The 15,190-nt window shown below is 44.1% G+C and overlaps 1 protein-coding gene across 2 annotated transcripts; it reads right to left on the minus strand.

The window, feature by feature from the left end:
* Positions 1 to 1,295: 1,295 nt before the first annotated feature.
* On the minus strand, positions 1,296 to 15,190 carry ptbp1a (polypyrimidine tract binding protein 1a). Of its 2 annotated transcripts, none has more exons than XM_061695794.1 (16): positions 15,124 to 15,190; positions 14,178 to 14,231; positions 14,044 to 14,071; positions 9,542 to 9,602; positions 9,183 to 9,355; positions 8,769 to 8,915; positions 8,501 to 8,674; positions 8,298 to 8,405; positions 7,718 to 7,898; positions 7,142 to 7,219; positions 6,903 to 7,060; positions 5,612 to 5,645; positions 4,516 to 4,608; positions 4,109 to 4,325; positions 3,898 to 3,975; positions 1,296 to 3,825 (listed from the first exon to the last, which is right to left on the minus strand). In XM_061695794.1, exons 1-16 carry the CDS (start codon positions 15,129 to 15,131, stop codon positions 3,693 to 3,695), a joined length of 1,725 nt encoding a protein of 574 aa, XP_061551778.1. In that variant the 5' UTR covers positions 15,132 to 15,190; the 3' UTR covers positions 1,296 to 3,692. The 2 variants fall into 2 exon arrangements, with proteins under 2 accessions (XP_061551778.1, XP_061551777.1); XM_061695793.1 differs by having other exon boundaries at positions 14,044 to 14,074.

Below are 15,190 nucleotides of genomic sequence, written 5' to 3' on the forward strand. Positions count from 1 at the left end.
CTCCAGTTCACGTTTGTCCTCATCTCCGAAGACGGCGGAGAGCCGAGGTTAATCCCCGTCAACGCTCTGTCAGGGAGTTGGAACAAAAACGAAGGGAGAAGGGCCTAACGCCACAAAGCCAGGAGGAGCCTCTTAAGATTTTAAGTGTCATACTCTTGACATTGTGAGAGTTGGCAGGTATAGTCAGCCCTGTAAGGCCAACTGAGAGCAACTACTTCCCCCTGGTGGACAACAAGAGGAGTGCAGTTCAAGGACACGCAAAACTTTAGGGCCGAAGAACACTTGCAGGCTGTGCATGTGGAACCTCTGGGCCTTCAGCGGGGACTCAAATCCACATCCGAAAACTGACTGCCTAAAGAAACGGTCATACAGTGGTGCCGTGTGTACTTCGCAATAAGCACAACTTGTGACTCAACAATTATTCACAAGAGTGTCTTCAAGGTATTTACTGTCATTCACAGTTGGAAGTTTACTGTCAAACTAAAAAAAAAAAAAAAAAAAAAAAAAACTCATTTATAGCTACTAAACTTTGCCTGAGGAGCACCCCCATTAGCTTAATGCTAACAGATAATCGAATAGACCATTGACAGGCGAACGGATTGCAACGCAAGTCACCTTGAGGCAAGAAAAATTTGAACTGCGGGGGAACACGTATACAAAACAACCAATACTCAGGCCTATTTTCTGTATCGTACAGCCCCCTGGTGGCCAGGGCAGGCACATCAGAAGGAACAGCACAATGAATTGAAGTGTTTGGAGTTACAAGCACAATCATAGAACAAATTAAACTCTATAGGCACTGCTGTGTTGCTTATACAGTTTAAGTAACATCAGTCTGTAGAATTGATGCTGAAGGACCTGGGCAGATCAGATTGATCTCTCACGCGCACTGAAAGCAAAACAAGGCAAGAGAAACGCTATGAAATGGAGAGAATAGATTTGGGAATAAATAAAAATTTCATAGCGGAGGTAGCCACATAGAAGGCCCTGACCGCGCAGTCTCCTCAGACCTTTTAGCAAGGTGAGGTGAACCCACACAGGGTGTGTTTAAAAAGATAAGTTGGAAATGCAGCAAGACTAAAAAAAAATAAGTAGTAAAACGTGATGGCGGAAAATGTTACAAGATGTTAACCAGGCATCAGCTCCACAGGAAAGAAGGGAAGAGACAGAAACCAAATGAGGCCAGATGAAAGAAGGAACTGAACTAAGTAAAGGTTTATTGAAGGCCGCAGAAGATGTAAAAGAGGCGAGAACAAGATGGTGGCAGGGGAGCGGAGGGGCATATACACACACACTTGTGTTCATACCAGTTTTAATGTCTTTGTTACAAACAGTTGTTTTTAAAGCTCCCGGATGAAGGGGTAGCCATTTTTTTTTGTTTAATAGGTCTTGTACTGTCTTATCAAAATATACATGTTTTGAAACATAAATCCAGATGATTGCGTGGTACAAAAACATGAATATATACAACCGTCAGCCCTGCGTCATACAACAACCCCCACACCCCGTATAAAAAGGAGAAACGTAAAAGCTTTTAACGCAAACAAGAAAACCCAATGGTGCGATCGACACCAGTCTAAAGCCATCTCGCTTTGCAACGTCGGGGAGGGGAATGCATGTGCACCAGATACAGTATCGATGTTCTACTCAAGGTGTGCATCTAAGGTATATCCGAGGAAAGGCAACTGAGGAAAGGCAACTGAGGCCTTCGGTTTGCGTGGAATAGACGGTGGGGGGGCGGGAGACAACGTGTGGAATAGAAGGGAAAACAATCTAATATGCGTGGAATAGAAGAGAAAACTAACTCGTGAGTGGAACGGAAGGGAAAATCTAACGTGCATCGAATAGAAGAGAAATACTAACGTGCGGAATAGAAGGGGGGAGGAAACTCAATTGCGTGTACTAGCGGAAAACAATACTACAAAACTGCAGGGTGTAGAAGGTACTTTGGTCCTCAACAACAAGAACAACCGTCTGTAGCTACATTTGTTAAACCATGCATAATCTTGTACAAAAATAGAGAAGACGACACACGCACGCAGAAAAAAAAAAAAAAAAAAGTAAACGTGCGCGCGCATCTGGTTCGGGACTATACAGTGGTCAAAGGCTTGTGGAGAACCAGTTGGAGGCACTGTGGGAATGTGACGACGTTTTAAGACTTTTGAATTGCGTGCGATGGGGGTGTGTAAAAAAACAAACAAAAACAAAAAAGTGCACTAAAGAACCTGACTGTGGCAAGTCGCCAAAGGGTAACGGGGGAAAAAAAAAACGACACCTCGCCGCTGTCCTCTCACAGGTACCATTACCTGAGTTTGGTGGTCAAACTGAATGTTAGCAGTCAGGTGCGTGGGGAGGGGGGGTGGAAACTACCACCAACAATTGCAAAAAAATAAAAACACACCTGACGACGAGAAAGAAGTAAACTACAGCAATAAAAAAAGGAGAGAAAAAGGTCTGGACCAGGAAGTTTGTGGGCCTCAAGGGAGTGTGTTAGAACACTGCAACCTGGCCACTACACCATCAGTTACAAGACCTAAATGCTAAACATAAAAAAAAAATATATGAAATATAGAAACGTATATATGTATAGGTGTCCACTTAAATGAATGCAAGGTTAAATGAGCCTGCGACAACACTTAAGAGCGCTACGCGGCCTAGCATCGCCTATCTTGACTTACATTCAGTTTCTACATATATAGGGATATATGCACACAAATCTTTAGAAGGTAAACACTTGTGTTTTTTTTTGTTTTTTTTTAATAGAACGAGCCGCGATTTCCCCTGAAGCCAGAGTTACGCTTAAGGCGGGCGGCTGGGAAAGTTTGTGGGGGGGGGGGGGGGGTGGAAAGTAAGGCACAAAAGACTGTCAAGTCGATAAAGATGAACGGATGGCGTACTACGGATAGTGGTGCAGATCCCTTGAAGCAAACAATAGAAGAAAAAAAAAAAGAATTTAAGTATATTCATAAGTTGTTCTGTGATCTGGGAGTTTGCCTCAGTGTTTCCGAATGGCCGAACGAGTGCGTGTGCGGGGGAGGCACACGTCGCTAAAGGAATGCTTGAAGTGTGTCTGCTACAGATGGCGGTGGCCATTTTAAGCAATTTGGTCTTGAAGTGACAGTCATCAGCTGCCTCGACTTTAAGCTCCAATGTGTCTTTGTTGCCGTTTCACTGCAGACCGTAGCTAGTTTTTAGGTTTAGGTACCAAAAGAGCTGATATGAGATGTGGGCTGCTTTTCATTCCCAATTGCTTGTGCTTCTACCATCAACATATCGCTTCGCTATTACACGGGGCTCTTTAAAAGTAAAAGGCTTAAAACATTTATATAATATAATAATATATATATATATATATATATATATATATTTTATTTTTTTTTTAATGGAAGGAAGGAAGCTTTGCCTAAATCACTAACCTTCCATTTTGAGACCCGAGCACCATTTTGTCAGACAAAAATAAACCAAATAGGTGTTTCTCAGATTAACATACCCGGTGTCATTTTTCTTACATATAAAAAGGGATCATAAAAAGAAAAAAGAAAAATCTGTTTTGATACCCAAACCTAACATTTAAGGGGAGCCACTTTCTGCAAAGAAACAGCTGCGAAACCTGTAATTTCCACTGAGAGCGACCCGAAGAATAGGGTGCAATCAAGACGGTAAATAAGCTTCGGGAGGGGAGCTGAAGGCACTCAGATGGTGGATTTGGAGAAGGACACTCTGAGGTGGTGGTTCTCTCCCAGGTCGTGGTTGTGGAACTCAATCAGGCACTCGATGGCCTCCTCGACCGAGCCCATCTGGATCAAGGCCATCTTGCGATCGTTTCTGTTCAAGAGACGACAAAATTAGCTTAATAGCTCAGGCTAAGTGAGGCGCGTGTCCACATGGTGGACTTACTGAAAGAACTTGAAGGCTTTGACTGTGGCTCCTGAGCTGGCAAAAAGCCTCTTGAGGTCTTCCTCCACCACAGCAGGCCTGAAATACAGATGCAGAGTTGCGAGCTTCCATTTCTTTATATACATAATATAGTATTGTCAGTCCCCTTTTATTGTAATCTAAAAACTATTTATAAAAAAAACAAAAAGAAAAAAAACATTTCAAAACTCACGGTATGTTGGACAGATGGAGCGTGGCGGAAGGTGGAAAGATGTTGGAGTAGTTCTTGGACCCCGGCTTTTTGAAGCGATGCAGCGGCGAGTTGCTGTAGTCCTTGGTCAGGCCCTGGTCTTCCTGGCCTTCTCGCGGCAACTGGACCGTGGTGTGCTTGGACACAGTCACCCGGATGGCCCTGCCATGCAGCCGCTGGCCGTTCAGGTGGCTAATTGCTAAGGCAACAAAGCACGTTAACTAACATCAGTTCAAGAAATCTACAGCAAATATCTTTCAGCATGCTGCAGAATTAGAACACTTGTGTCGTACGGACTCAGGCGTACCACAACTGATGAGATGAATATAAGTATACTGTTATAAACAGCGAAACCGTACATCAAAAAAGGCAAATAGTGCCAGTGTTACCTAGCTGAGCCTGGGTGCCATCGGCCATCTGGATCAGAGCATTCTCTTTCTTATTGAACAGGATCTTGACTCTCATCACGTCGCCATACACACCTGGGGGAGAGGAGCACCGTGTCATACGGGGTTGCAAGACGGTGTCGTTGTCAACAAGTGGCACACACAGACAATCACATCAGCCAACACAAGTTGGAAAAAAATACTATGGAATCTTCTAGCCAATGAATGAACCTGGGCTGATTGAGGCCGAGCTAAATTCGAGCCAGTGTGGAATCAGACTAACCCGAAATATGGAGCCTTTGGTTAAGAAAGGACAGTTGTGGAATAAAAAAATAAATAAATAAAATTTTAAAAGTTATGCTTTGAGGGGGCAGATTTAAAGGGGAAAAAGGAAATAAAAGTAGTAAGTTTAAGGGGTTTGCTTTAGCGTGATGTTGATTCTTGAGTCAAACTGGGAATCTAGAAAAAAAAAAAATATATATATATATTTAAAAAAAACATGCAGGAGTAAAACTACACATGCATAAACCAACACTAAAAGAACTAGAGGAAATCATCCCACGGGTCTCTCACACCACAATTTGTTGATGTATATATATTTTTTTTTAAAGCTGCAGCATTTGATTTTTTTTTCTGCTGCTATGGAATAATAAAAATGTAGAAGCCAATAACAGCATCAGCTTGTCTTTAGAGAAGCCACCACACACATTACCACTGAGGGGGCTGCTCTTTTGGAGATAAGAATGTGTTTTAAAGCAAAACAGGTGCTCAAAAAAATGAAATGCTGCAGGTCTGAGTGGCACTCTCAGCCTCCTTGTCTCTCAAAACCCATGTTGACCAAACCAGATCTCACACACACACACACACAAATAACCCATCCAAAGAGACACACAAACCCGCCCCCCTCCCTTGGCTGATGAGAAGCCATCAGTGATTTAAAAAAACAAACTATTTAAAAAAAAAAATAAAAAAAAAAAAAAAAAAAAAAAAAAAAAAAAAAAAAAATCAAACTTAAAAGCCAAAATAATGAGACGAGACATGCCCACCTTGCCAGGTAACAGTAGTAATAAAAAAAGGAGATGAAAGGATGATAACGTACCGAAAAGAATAAAGAGGCAGTGTGGCGTAACGCTCTTTAGAGACAGCAGGGGGAGCAGCAGGGCCAATAGGGTGGGATAGGGTGGGGGGGGGTTCGGGGAAAAGGGTACAGGGGAAAAGAGGCGAGGAGTGGAGGACAGTGGAGTGGAGTCGGGACATGTCCGCAGGCCACAGGCAGCGAGGTCCACAGGAAGGCCACAGTACCATGGTGGAAGGAGAGAATGGAGAGAGGACAAGGAGGAGGAGAACAGGAGCAGGAGGGGGAGTTGATGTGGTGGTGATGAGGAGGAGGAGTGAATGTGGACAATATGGGCAAAAAAATAAGTTGTTGTTGGTGGAGGGGGGGGGGGGGGGTTGATTGGAGAGCCAATGATGTGTTATTTGGTGGGTGGCATCCAATTTTAATGGGGTAGGCCAGGGGGAGACAGAGGGGAAGAAAAACAGGGGAGGACAGTGGGAATAATTGGTCATGGGGCGTGCAGTGAGTTGGCAAGAGTACAGGTGGGGCGGGTTTGGGCGGGGGTTTAAAACAAAAAAAGGTGGGGGAGGTAGAGAGAAGAGAGAGAGAGAGAGAAAAGAAGTAAAAAAAAAACAAGGTCAGTATACACAAAGAAATGTAGTGCTTCAGACAGTAGAACTGGCTAAATTAAAATGCACTGTCACTATGGGGAACACTAGGAGAAAAAGAAGAGAAAAAAGATTAACAATGAAATACAGAAAAAGGCAGAGACAATATGTACTTTTAAATAACACTACACCTAGAGATGACTGAATTACATTGTGTATTTAGCTGTATAAACATATCTAAAAATATCAAATCATGTTTTTATCTTTTCTCACCTCAATGCAATGAACTAATTACGAACGATATACATGTGACAAAGAGACCTAAAAATATATATTTAAGTAGTAAAAAGTAATATTGTCTCTCCAAACAACTCAAGAATGATTTACACTTATGGACAAAAAAACAAAGATATGGAATGTTAAGTTTTTTTTTCTTTTTTAACAAAACAAGAAGTTAGTGTAATTGAATAAACTTAAAATTCACAGTGAGCAAAGTAGCAGGTCAGAAATGCAGCAGGCTTGGTCAAACAAACAAGAAGACCTGAAAGAGAATTGCTTTCAACTAAAATGGCCATTTTTAATGTTTTTTTTTTTAAAATAATCTCCAAAAAGTGAAGGCTCCAGCTAGTCTGACCACGTCCATGTAGGGGGCGACAGCGAGCAGCCTGTGATACTAACGCTTCACAGCCTCCCACGCACCGTCACAAAGCCTTGTGTGTACTGACCTCCGGGTTCAGATTGCTGACCAACAGGACGTTGTGTCCGCCGGCGGCAGCGAGCCCGGCAAGGCTGAGGCGACTGGCGGCGGCGGCTGCCGCCGCCATGCCGCCGTGCCCGACGCCCAGAGACGCCAAGGCGCTGGGGATGCCGGGCATCGCAAGACCTACGGAGGAACAAACGTTAAGATTTGTAACTTTGCTAAACAGAAGACATTTTACCTCGAGTGAAGAGACTCTGCACTGACCTGCTTGCTGGAAGGCAAAGGTTGGTGAGAATGCATGAGCGCCTCCGTACGGAGAGGCAGATATTATACCTGGAGCAGCTGTTAAAAAAGGGGGCGGGGAAACAATTTTTTTCTACATTTATGTCAACCAATATGGTTTTAAATACATCTTACAGGGTTCCTACACATTTGAAATTTCAAAATGTTATACTCTATAAACGATCCATGTACCTGGTGCAGTATGTGTCAGGAAAAGCCTACTAGAACATCTGAACTTGAGTTGGGGTTCAGAGGCGGTCGCAGGTGTGTGTTGATTCCCATTAAAGGGACTGAATGCGATTGGTTATTTACTGGTGCAACCACAAGTCTTATTTCCCCCCTCAAAAATATGTTTAAAAATTCTAATGGATTTGAAAAGGTTGTAGGTCAAAGGTGGAAAAGGTTTTGAAATTATTTATCTTGATCCCATTATTTTATCCCCAAAACCTGACATTTGAACAGGGGTGTGTAGACTTCCTCTATCCCTGTTCTTGGAAAGGTATTTAAAAAGAAAATACTTTTCCATACTTGCATCCAAACATTTGCTTCTCATCTCACCAAACGCGGCAGTTGCCATGGCCTGGTGGTCCAAGGTGGGCTGAGCGTCAGCGGTGGGCAGATCCAGACGAGTGTAGTCTCTGCTCTTGTCGTTGTTGTACTTGACGTTCAGGTTGGTGAGCTTGGAGAAGCTGATTCGAAGGGTGCAGCAGGCGTTGTAGATGTTCTGCCCGTCCAGACACTGAGCCATAAAAGAGTTCAATACAATTATAATGCCATGCGTCCTGTTACAATAGATACGTCCTCCCAATTTCTTGTTGAACTGCGAAACTGATTTCAGAGCTACTTTTTTTTTTTTTCCTTACTTTACAGGCGTGTGACTGAGTGAGTTTAAATATTTTACATTTAGCACTAAAATAACATGAATGGCAACACTGGGATACACGTTCTTTATGAATCTTCTGCCATCTAGTGGAGGAGCATTTCTTCTGCCAGTCACTATACATCGCTGGCATAGATGACCAATAAATAATTCTTTTTAGACCAATTAAGTCAAATTGGGTGATTTCTCTCCCAGCAAAGTGGTTGAGAATCACTGATCTAACGGCGATGAACGAGACCTTGTTGTACAAAATCTTACTTTGGCGCTGTGGGCCATCATGGCGTCTGCATACTGGATGAGAGCCTGGAACTGGTTGTTCTTTGTGAATGTGATGATCTTCAGCACTGTGCCGAATTTGGAAAATATCTGCGGGAAAGAAGGGCGAGAATATTAAAAGCAGGTCTGTTTAAGAAATGTACACAGGGCGCCAGGTGGGAAAGCGACACCGGCGATCCTTGTACCTGGTGCAGTACGTCCAGAGTGACCGGGTAGAACAGGTTCTCCACTATGACTCTGAGAACGGGGCTTTGAGCGCCGCCGCCAGCTAGGCTGCTCGCGTCCGCCGCGATTGCCATGCCGGTGATCCCGCCGCCGCCGTGCAGAGCGTTGACCGCCTGCAGAGCAGCCTGGGCGCGCTAGAGGCAGGGTAAACGAGACGTTTCTTAGCGCACAATCAAGTCAATGCAATATTCCGGCTAAAGCAGAACCATTAAGCAGCGTGCGCCTCACCACTTGGTTGGGGGAGTTGTCCGTCTTCAGCTCTTTGTGGGTGGAGTACTGCATGTAAATGGGGTGGTTCCTGATGACGGGGGTTACAGACAAGTAGTAGCTCACCATGGTCTGGGCACACTCTTCACTGTTCAACTCCAGGAACGCCTGCGGGGCGCAACGCATAAGCACAATTCAATCTCAATTCAATCTCCTGTGCATCTCTCACACACACACACACACAAAAAAAGTACTGTTTATAGGGCGGAAAAAAAAAACAGGCTCAACATCACAAACAAAATTGCTAGAAACGGAAACATGAGATGAACGTGCTCCTTACCATTTACCTACTGGAGACAGCGTTTATCATTTTACATAAATACGAAGCCTGATATGACAGGTGAACAAAAAATTTTTCCATCACTCGGTCCATACCTGGTTTTTCCCTTTCAGCATCAGCAGATTAGTGACTTTCCCAAAAGGCAAACCGAGCCCGATGACCTCAGCCTCGTTTATGTCGCAGGGCAGCTTGCGTAGGTGAACCACGCGTGACGGAACACCGGGACTGCGGACATCACCCTTGAATTTTTTGCTGTCGTTGCCATTGGCTGCGAGGGGTTGGGGGGGGGGGGAACAAGAGACAGATACAATCAGGGGAGTGAAAAGGCGTCTCTCGGCCTTCCTGAATAATGGATCAGTCGCCGTGGCAACACATACAACACAAGCGCTTAAATGAGAGCAGGCTAATTTAAAAAAAAAAAAAAAAAAAAAATCCTTCCATGGCAACACCCTACCCGAGTTCATGATATAGGGCCCGTTGGATAAGCAGGAAGAAAAGAGCTCGTCAGATCCTCTCTGTAGGAAAACACAAAACAAAAAGCTCACTTTAATGTGGCAACCAGTGAGTGCACGGGAGGGCAGGTGGCGTGCACGGCTCTCGAGTTACCCGACCATTGTGTGCCAAGGTAGGACGTAAGTAGTCTCTCGACAACACTCTTTAGAAAAAGAAACACTAAACCCATACCGGCCGGTAACGATGAGATGACTTGGCTTGTCATTGGATACTATGGACAGAGTCTTTTTTTCCTTTTCTTTAAACCACCTGGAATTAAGCCCTTTTCATTTATGCAGATTCTCCAAGACACACTTCTGATACAACCACCGTGCATACGTTTTTAATGAAGATGGGCTCATCATTCAGATCTGATTTACTGACAACGAAGGCAGACTGCCACGAACTCATTTAGTTCGAACGTCTGGGAGAGTTTTGTTTATCCTAATTGTGATTGCTTCAAAATCCACGAAAAAGATAAAGCCTTCTCAATTTAAAAATATGCCTTACACCTTTGAAGGAGAAAGTCCCAGGATGGCCAAAAAAAATAAGTTGTCTTGCATCGTTGTCACGCTGTCCTCTCAAATTCACGCAGAACCACAGACAAGTAGAAGAGCATTTTGGTTTGTGGCTGGTAATTCGCATTAAAATGATGGTGCTTTTATCATCAACTTATTCATGTTCCCAGGTGTGTTCAATTAAAGTGACCAAATAACTGGCTAGTTGATAATCACCACTAAACCAGAAAAAATTGAACCCAAGATCAGTTATTTTAAAAGTCAATATAGGTGTATGCCAACTGAATGAGACAGCAGTGGGAAAATAGGATAAACTGTGACTGTGGCACTTTACAAACATTTGACAGCTTTCTGAAAGTCATGCAATATAAATAATACATGTGGCGTAAACTGAATCCAAACTTAAAGTGCAATATAATGTTTCACCTTGCTGGGGCGGCTCGAATTACTACACCCTCAGAAGCGCACGTGGAAACACGCTTAAGTTGATTGCACGGTAGGCCAGATTTGAAAGGGAACGGCCAAATTTTAGGGATGCTCCACCCAGAGCGCGTATCTGGAATGAAGGAGCTTAAACGACAGACTTAATGTGTTGGTACAATATGCGCAGCCAGGAAAACGCGCAGCAGCGAGTACCCTTTGCCTCGCATATATTCGCGTACCTCGGTTTACGACGGTTCGAGTTTACATACGGCACCGTAGGAATGTGCGATCATATGGGCACAGGGCACGTTCAGCTAACGCCGTTCAAACCGTTTTTCATTTGCTTGTTTTATACGAATGGCCAAGAAGTTTTTTTCATTCAAATACTGAAATTACAAACTAACAAATTCAGGTTTAGTAAACCACTGACTGCTGACCCCGCAGTGCTTTCGCTCAGTGTCGACAACAACTGTTGTGCCTTTTAAAGTCAATAGTTACACCTTTGCAAAACACAACCTGCCACTTAACGCTCTCAACCAGGTAGAAGACGAATAGAAACACAGTGGCGCCATCTGGACTGGAAGGATCGCGGGATCCCCACCCCGCCCCCATTCAGTGTTGTTCACATGGCCTGGCGATAATGAAGTACAGCAGTCACAAGAAGTGGCTCAGTGGACTAAGCTCCACAACGGGGGCCCACAATGAATGAAGGTCCTGTTCCGGATGAGACTGGGGGCATTGTTACGTGGCAGACCATAAACATATGGAACCCCTTAGGACTTGCTGGGATTTCGAGAGGACTCGCGGTTATTTTAAAAGGCAACCGGTCGCGCAGGTTCGCGAGCATTCTTTTTAAGGCTCGTGAACCCGACCGAGCCGTCACGTTGCATAAGGTGGGGGTTTTCCCGACACTCAATGCCTGCGCAAAGGACAATCACGCATTGATGGGCACACATCGAATTGTACACCTTCATGGTGTGTACCCGACTTTTGCTGTTAAAAATGTACAAAAACACTCAAAGGATAATAAGTGTGTGGGGGGGAGATAACTGTCGTGTTCTTTGGCCCAAGACGTTTTTAAAACAATCTTCCCAACACCAATGAACATTTTAACCCTTATGCTCAGCGGTAAATTGACCAATTTTAAAGTTTTTGAAAAACTTATTTTTATCGGTAAGAAATGTGTGCTTAGCTTAAGTGTACAAATAAAATGCACATTGTAAGGCTCCTTTCACCAGATGAGACAAATTGAGCCATTTTATTGTAGCAACAAAATAGTTGTTTCAATATGAAAGTTACGCTTAGCCTAAATGTATTCAACATGAACAATGAAATTGAAATCTGCTTTGAACCATGATATGTTAGGAGTAATGCACTTAATGTTGAGTGAAATTTTATTAATGGAGGAAATAATGATTGAGGTTTTTTTTCCCCATTTCTGACAACTTTTGGATAATTACACATAACCCCAGGTCAAGTTGACCTAGAAATATCATTACGGCGGCTGAAAACATAACATCAGGGTTAATAACGAGAAAATATTAATTGGAATCTTTTTGGCATCTATGACACGATTTGGAAAATGAATCATGCAGTGGGTCAAATTGACACAGGAACATTATTGCTGTTCTGGATAACAGAAAAGGGCGGTTAACAGACTTTTTTATTACTTCTTATTTTGGCTTAACCATTCAAAGTAGTGTACACGATAGCTGGGATCAAAACACCGTGGCCTGGTCATGAGAAACGGGAGGACGTGGCTCCGGGCTGACGAGGTCACATCGTCACGTGACAGAAAAAGAAAGTAAGAAAAAAAAAAAAAAAAAAAAAAACGAGAATAGGAAGGCGCAGCAGCAAGAGCAGGCCTGCTTCCTTGCTTCTAGTTAACTCCCTCCGTGGGACTTGATGATTACATGCTTCATGGTAGTTTCCCTCCTGCTCCCCCTCTACTTCCTGATTCTAATTATAGCCATGGAGCTGGGAAGATACAATATCAACGTGTAAAAAAGTAACTCCGTGCATTTTGGAAGGACCATTGACGACCGTAGCACAATTGCACTAAACGAGCATGTACTCGCTGGCGAGATTCTCCATCGGACCGAGTCGACAGCTTACTAGTCACCTTCAGTTAATGGTGACGCAAGATTGGCTCACTTCCTGAACATGTTGTGCAGCTTTCCTCTCAAAACGGAACAGAGACTAGAAGGCATTTTGACTGCTTTGTAAAAAGTGCGCCTGGTTTTTGTTTGGTGCAACAAACAAAACTCATTTGGACTTGGGAGTAAGATAATAAAACAAGGGGGAGGCACAGGTATGTGCATGTTTTTTTTCTTCTCCATCATCTGCCACTGCGGTGAGTGGGGGGGTGGTCTCACCGGGCGGCTTAGTGAGGTGGGGGGGGGGGGGGGGGGGGTTGGAATGTGACCGCAGAATTCCAGACGCTCTGCCCCAGACGAATAATTAAAAGATTCCAGCAAGGCAGGACGCCGTTACGGAGCATCCACCCGCAATTTTTTTTTTTTTTTAATAAACGCGCCGCACATCGAGGCATCTCATTTAAAGAGTTTAAACACAAGCGCAGTATCGGTCAACAGTTGGGCTATGTTGAAAAACAGGCTCAGCAGAAACGAAACTGGGTGTGGTTTGTCCCCCGTCGTCGAGGGTGTGTACCTGATGACTTGTTCAAACAAGACACAGACCTTTGCCCTGCGGAACAATGGCCGCCAAATTGCCTAGTGTCGGCCCACCTCCACATTTCTGTCCCCCAGATGCTGTTACCGAGCAGCTAGGCAGATAACGCGTAGAAGTCGACAAAGCCCGGACTGACCAATAATTGTGTTCCTTTGAAGTTTGCAGTGTACTCTTTGCACATTTGCTCACCCAAACACAGAGCGGATTCTTATTTGATGCACATTATACTTCTAAGAGATTAAACAGGATTGAGAATTTAAGGTTCAGGGGTTATTTTAATGGTAGAACTGAGACAATACTTTCAAGTAGTGTGCGGGGGGAGCCAAAAATGCTCCTCGGGAACACGCAGGATAAACAGGAAGCCTCATTTTCAAATAGCTGAGCAGTCAACAGGGAACTGCCGCACACGTCATGAAAGACGACTGGCGTCGCTTTTGCGACTGCGACCGCAACAAAAAGGCTTTAGACAGCACTTTTGTAATTATAGGGGGGAACGCTTGAGTACACGGAACGAGACTTTTCCTAGCGTCAGCAACGCTTCATGTTTACGACTGTCAAAAAAAAGTACACGTAAACAATCGTCACATCTGCGGGCCGTCAGTTCGCGCATAAGTTCATCAATCCTTTATTCATATTGCACCCTCCATAGTTACACAAGCGAGAGAAAGACTTCAAGCAGGTGATAAAACAAATCCCTCCTACCCGCCTGCAATTATCTGACCCACAGGTCCGATGTGCAAAAGCAGTTATAGTATAAAAAGCCACAGCTGATGAGAAGTGGAGATGACTCAAGAGTGTTTGGAAGGGGTACAAAGACTAAACTGATGCTTACCTTCGTGCCAACTGATATATCATGGACACTGCTGTGGAAAAGATAAATACAGGTGTTATCAGCAGGAAACTGACCCAACATGGAGACTAATATCAAATTCTTAAATAGGGAGGTGAAAATTTTAATTTCCTTACTCGATTTCAGGGACGTAGCCGGATCCCAGAGGGTACAAGTCAGCATCTAGGCGGCTGGGAGTTTGGAGGGGAACAAGGAAAAAAAGCAGACTTTTAGCATTAGATCACAATGGGAGCATCTCATGAAAACGCACAAGCGAGAGTAGTTAAGTGAGCGCACTCCGTGCCCACTAAACACGCAACAGGGCACGGAAACCATTCCAACTGTCGAATTCAGGTGGAGGAGGAGGAAGAAGCAGCAGGGGGAGGGAGGTCAGCAACAACAACGAAGAATAAAACATTAAATACAAATAACCAGAGGATGCATCTGGTGGCTTTGAAGCACCTCTCGACGAACAACGCCACGCCATAAAGTGCCCTTACTGTGCTTTGATATGGCTCCCACCCCCCCGGGCGGTTTTTTTTTTTTTAAAAAAAAGAAAAAAAGTCTCTGTAATTCAATCAAGGCCAAACGTCGGGTGGGGAAGACATCGGTTGCTTCCAACATGGCCCTGACTCCTCGCACAAAAACATGAATGCGGAAATGAGACACGTTGCTTTAGCTCGACCTGCCTTGCCCCAAGTTACCTCGCTCGAAAGAAGAAAAAAAATAAAAAAATAACCTAACGCGTAACTACTGCCAAACTGTAGTACACGCTCACATGATTCAAAGAAAGCCTTTTTTACATGAAAGAAATAGTTTTTTTTTTTTTTTTTAAACAACTTGACGACGGCTAGCAAAGGCTAACAGCTAAGGCTAACGGGGCTAACTGTTGCATGTTTGGGTGACCGTCCGAGGAGGAGGAGGGGGAGGGAAAAAAAAAAAAAAAGTAATTTTAAGTCACAACTTTCGCGAGCGAAACGCAAAAACGCGACGAGGAGGGCGCCCGGGCGGCCGTGGAAGTGAGCGCGCCGAGGATTTACGCGTGAAAACGGCGTCGGAAAAGTGGCTCCTTTTTCGACTCACCCGTCCATTGCACAAGAAAAAACTGCAGGTCTGAGGCGAAGGTAGGGCGGCAGACTTGCTTGATTTT

This window comes from Phycodurus eques, chromosome 14 (assembly GCF_024500275.1).
Source record: "Phycodurus eques isolate BA_2022a chromosome 14, UOR_Pequ_1.1, whole genome shotgun sequence".
In the NCBI taxonomy this organism is placed as follows: domain Eukaryota; kingdom Metazoa; phylum Chordata; class Actinopteri; order Syngnathiformes; family Syngnathidae; genus Phycodurus; species Phycodurus eques.